The sequence below is a fragment of the Quercus robur genome, chromosome 2 (genome assembly GCF_932294415.1).
Source record: "Quercus robur chromosome 2, dhQueRobu3.1, whole genome shotgun sequence".
Classification (NCBI taxonomy): domain Eukaryota; kingdom Viridiplantae; phylum Streptophyta; class Magnoliopsida; order Fagales; family Fagaceae; genus Quercus; species Quercus robur.
Genome location: NC_065535.1, coordinates 12,248,549 through 12,253,453, shown reverse-complemented (window position 1 = coordinate 12,253,453; position 4,905 = coordinate 12,248,549). Strand labels below are relative to the sequence as shown.

The following is a 4,905-nucleotide window of genomic DNA, read 5'->3' as shown; positions in this document are numbered from 1 at the left end:
GTCTTAGAGTAATTGTGTTAATAACTCATTTTAAAAAAGTTTTGACACAACTTTTATGAAAAATTAAAAAATATATATATCAAAATATTAATGGAAAATACTAACGGATGTCTTTAGGGTATTGGTTAACAATCCATTTAAAGAAAGTTTTATGGGGAAAAAGCAATAAATGTTTTGACAGTAATTTTCATTTTTCATACAGATGGTGTCAAAACTTTCCTAAAATGGATTATTAATCATTGTCCTATAGGCACTCATTAGCATGACCCAATATTTTTTTTTTCTTTTTCTATAAAAAATTTCTTAAAATAGTTTATTAACAATTACCCTAAGACATCATTAACATTTACCATTTTTTTTAATAAATTGACAAAAAACGTTTAATATTTTTCATGGAAATAATATTCTTCTGTTTAATTTGATCGTTCATTCTGTGGACCAACCCACAACAAAAGGCACCCCACTCTCACTAGTCACTACTAAACGATTTTTTTTTTTTTTTTTTTTTTTTTTGAAACTACTACTAAACGAATTTAATATAGCTATGAGTTTGTATAAAGTGTATGGAAGAATAATGATGACATGACTATAAAATTAGGTGGGGTATTATCATTATGAAGAATTTTTTATTACAGTGGAATACATAGAAGGGATAAATGGCAACTGGCAAGTGCAAAAGATTTCACGTACCCAATTGTTGCATAAAAGGTGGCACCTAATTGTGTTAAAATATTATTTGTTCAAAATCAATAATTTGACCACGTAGCCCTCTAAACAAAGAATCCCTGTCTTCTTGGAATATGGACTGCCTGTTGGTGGTGTGTTTCTTGGTTGGTGATGTGTTAGTACATTTAACATTGCAACGATGCCTTGCCCACATTGCCACCACAGAGGTTTGCAGCGCCTGTCAAGCTCAGCACGAGGACACCCTCCATGTTCTATGGTCTTGCACGAAACTTGAACTAGTTTGGAGCTCATTTTCTTGGTCCCTGCCCTCAGCCAATGCCCATGCTTTAAGCTTTCAAGAACTTCTTCACCGATACATGCAGATCAAGGAAAATTACAGAGCCGAGATCTTTGTCATCATTGCCTGGATGCTGTGGAACCGACGCAATGCTCTGAGACTCAACCTTCAAGTCCAGCCTCTCAACTGTATTAGCTCTTTGGCCGGAAGTTACCTTCAAGAATTCCTGGACGTCCAAGACCAAACACCAACTGCTACGGGCCCTTCTCTGCCTCAGCAATGGCAGCCACCTAATGAAAATAAGTTTAAAGTTAATTTTGATGTTGCGGTCTTCAAGTCTTGTAACCAAGCAGGGCTAGGTGTGATCGTCCAGGACTGGCGTGGTGAGGCTATTGGAGCATTATCCACGTCAGTTCCAACTGCTCAAACAGTTGTGGAGTTAGAAGCCCTTGCTTGTTGCCGAGCAGTGCTGTTTGCGATGGAGCTAGGCCTTCAAGATGTTGTCTTTGAGGGTGACTCCCTCCAGGTGATCCAAGCTCTTAATCTGGACAGCACAGATCACTTGACTTATATTATGGCCACATTCTCGAGGATATCCAAACTCAAGTTACTGCTCTTTCTTCTTTTGAATTTATTTTTGTTAAATATTAGTATTGATACACCATGTTGAATATACTAGTATGGATGCGGAAGCAAAAACATAAAATATAGAATACAGTAACTCGCGAGAGTTACGTGGTTCAGCCTAATAGCCTACATCTATGGAAGAAACCCTAAAGGGCTACATCAATAACATATTAGAGTGTAGTACAAATCCTGTGTTACAATGAATCATAATATATGTATATATAGTAGATTAAACCCTAAACTAATAGACTTCTAGTACAAGTAAGAGACTTGGCTTGCACACAAAATAGAATTAGACTTGGGCCTATGCTAATAGGTTAATATATCTCTAACACCCCCTCTCAAACTCAAGATGGAAGCTTGATGAAATCTTGAGATTTGATAAGGTTGAGACGATCCCTTGAATGAAGTTTCTCTGTGACAATAATTTGAGGAAGTCAATGGTCTTGTAGTGTTGGTGGTTTAATTATACCGAAGAGTTTTAACGGCAGCAATAGGAAGCCAAAGAAGATAAACACAGCGAAAAAAAAACACCGAGGAAGACAAAGATTGCTCTTAAATATACCGTAAGGACAGAAAACCATGACCACAGGAAGGTGACTCTGATACCATATTAAATATTAGCATTGATACACCATGTTGAATATGCTAGTATGGATGCGGAAGTGAAAGCATAAAATATAGAACACAGTAACACACGAGAGTTACGTGGTTCAGCCTAACGGCCTACATCAATGGAGGAAACCCTAAAGGGCTACATCAATAATATATTAGAGTGTAGTACAAATCCTGTATTACAATGACTCATAATATGTGTATATACAGTAGACTAAACTCTAGACTAATAGACTTCTAGTACAAGTAGGAGACTTGGCTTGCACACAAAGTAGAATTAGACTTGGGCCTATGCTAATGGGTTAATATATCTCTAACAATTTTTAATACTAGGCACTGCAACGTTGTAGCAGATGCACTAGCCAAAAAAGCCAAGAATTGTAGGGAGACTCGGGTATGGACTGATTTCATGCCTGAGGACATTGCTTCTCTTGTAATCTTTGACATTCATTGAGTTGGTTTTCTTGTGGAATAAAAGCCCAGGCTACTGATAGTCTGGTTTCTCAAAAAAAAGTGTTGAACAAGTGCTTTAAATTTTAAATTATCTCTGAACTTTTCTCGGTTTTATTTTTTTGGTATTATTTTTTTAAGTACAGGATTTGTTGACTTTATTAATTAATTGAGCAGTCTAAGTTACATTCCCATACATATACCACATTGTTTCAACGTGATCAAACTCTGTTTTTTAATGGCCCGAGAAAAAAAACTTTGTCCGTAATAGTATAGCTTTTCCCGATGGGATAGAGTCAAATTTACTCCGACACTCTTCCTTTCTAATCATACATTGTTTTATCTTCAAGATTCTGATATTTTATGGCTGTAAAACAGTTTCCGCGTAGAAGTATTTATCTTGGATACGTTAAAACTGTGCGCTAGATACCTTGAGCCACTTGGAATTGAAAACACCAACCAGGAAGTAACACAACAAGTGCCTACTCTAGATGATTCCAATTGCTCTTCGTTACCAGATAGTACTCCCTCAGTATTCACTTTGCTTTTTAATTTCTGTTCCGCGTACAAACTACATATATGTTATAATTAAGAATGTCCTGTCCTAGCTTGCATGCACCTGCATTTTTATTTATTAATTCTTGCTGTCTAGCTCACATACTCTTGCTATAAATAGGAGCATCCTTAGCTCACTTCTATGCACTAAATCTTCAGGTTTTCAACTTCCAAATTAACGAATGTAGCAAGCTCTAGCTTCAAGTCATCCGCCATGGCCATTTTAAAGGCTTTAATTGCTTTTATTCTCATTTCCATTCTCGTTTTCCATCTCGTTGAAGCTGATCAAATGGTAAACTTTTATCAATCATCTAAGACCTCATATAGTCTCTTTCCTCTAACGTCCTAATTGTTTACTAAAATAAACGTGCATATGAAGCCTATCACTTAATTTCTAACACGATAATATATTGTTGAGTTATGCAGGTGAACACAGCAGATACAACAAAGGGTTCTCCCAGTAAAAAAATAGGTGAGTTTTATCTTCTTCCATTACTATTTATGTTACATATATGATACTGTTTGATTGAATAATCATAGTTGGCTAATTAAAATTTTAAATTATATATATATATATATATATATATATTTTTTTTTTTATGATTAATTGAATTATATGTTATACTTTCACAGATTGTGGAGCAGCATGTAGTGCAAGGTGTCAGTTATCGTCTAGGCCAAACCTGTGCAAGAGGGCTTGTGGGACTTGCTGTGCTCGCTGCAGCTGTGTCCCTCCAGGCACTTCCGGCAACCGTGATGTATGCCCCTGCTACGCCACCATGACCACCCGTGGTGGCCAACTCAAGTGCCCTTGAAAAATTATATATCACATCAGCCTTGCTAATTTTTTTTTTTTTTTTTTTAGAGATAATTACAACATGCTGCTAATCCCGCAGTTCGAACCCTTTCTCCCCTAGACCCCCCAAGCACTTTGGCATCAGCCTTGCTAATTGGTTGTGTTGGTATTTGAAAATAAAGTTGTGTACTAATATAGATGCATATATCACTTTGTAAACAAGCTATTAAAAGAATGGTTGAATTTTTATTTATTTATGAAAAAAGAATGGTTGTAACTTGTAATTGAGATGAGAATAACAATCATAGTTGTTATTATTATTTTATTATTAGAATGGGTGTTATTTTATTTTTACCTTTACGTTAAATGAATAATGATGTTACCTAGCAAAAAAATAAATAAATAAATAAATAAATAATGATGTTATTATTAGAATGGGTGTTATTTTATTTTTACCTTTACGTTAAATGAATAATGATGTTACCTAGCAAAAAATAAATAAATAAATAATGATGTTTGAACTTTGAACTTTGAACTCAAACACACTCTTCTTTTTTGTTCTATGATGTTTCTTTTTCAACCAGCACATAATATTAAAAAAAAAAAAAAGCACACTCTCTCTCGCGGAAACTTTGGTTTTGGGGAAACAGTTCTAGAAGCCTGAATGAATGAATAAACAATTAGTCCATGATAAAAATAAAATCGATTCAAAATACTGGAAAGGCTAGAGCTGAGGCCGTGATATTGGTCAAGCTGTGAGTTATATAGCCAGGATATTAGATTTTAGACTATTCTTGCTTGAGAATGTAGAAAATACAGTTCAAAATAGAATTTTGTGTGGCTTATGGAAGAGAATTTCTTTTTTCTTTTTTCAAGAGAGGTTGGTGGTGCTAGCTGG

The 4,905-nt window shown here is 35.1% G+C and overlaps 2 protein-coding genes across 2 annotated transcripts; both read left to right on the top strand.

Annotated features, from left to right (window-relative positions):
- The first annotated feature begins 1,043 nt into the window (after positions 1-1,043).
- LOC126694961 (uncharacterized) lies at positions 1,044-2,660 on the top strand. The gene is made up of 2 exons (XM_050391526.1): positions 1,044-1,570; positions 2,540-2,660. The coding sequence occupies exons 1-2, from the start codon at positions 1,044-1,046 to the stop codon at positions 2,658-2,660; spliced, it is 648 nt and encodes a 215-aa protein (XP_050247483.1).
- Positions 2,661-3,367: 707 nt separating this feature from the next.
- LOC126701208 (snakin-2-like) lies at positions 3,368-4,260 on the top strand. Its single transcript, XM_050399323.1, has 3 exons — positions 3,368-3,503; positions 3,638-3,683; positions 3,845-4,260. Exons 1-3 carry the CDS (start codon positions 3,426-3,428, stop codon positions 4,024-4,026), a joined length of 306 nt encoding a protein of 101 aa, XP_050255280.1. The 5' UTR covers positions 3,368-3,425; the 3' UTR covers positions 4,027-4,260.
- The last annotated feature ends 645 nt before the right edge of the window (positions 4,261-4,905 follow it).

Excerpts from the sequence above, each read along its gene's own strand:
- LOC126694961 (XM_050391526.1), top strand. The coding sequence starts at position 1,044 with ATGCAGATCAAGGAAAATTACAGAGCCGAGATCTTTGTCATCATTGCC. Across the intron at positions 1,571-2,539 it reads TCGAGGATATCCAAACTCAA|GCACTGCAACGTTGTAGCAG; the intron begins GTTACTGCTCTT and ends TTTTAATACTAG.
- LOC126701208 (XM_050399323.1), top strand. The coding sequence starts at position 3,426 with ATGGCCATTTTAAAGGCTTTAATTGCTTTTATTCTCATTTCCATTCTC. Across the intron at positions 3,504-3,637 it reads TCGTTGAAGCTGATCAAATG|GTGAACACAGCAGATACAAC; the intron begins GTAAACTTTTAT and ends TGAGTTATGCAG. Across the intron at positions 3,684-3,844 it reads TTCTCCCAGTAAAAAAATAG|ATTGTGGAGCAGCATGTAGT; the intron begins GTGAGTTTTATC and ends ATACTTTCACAG.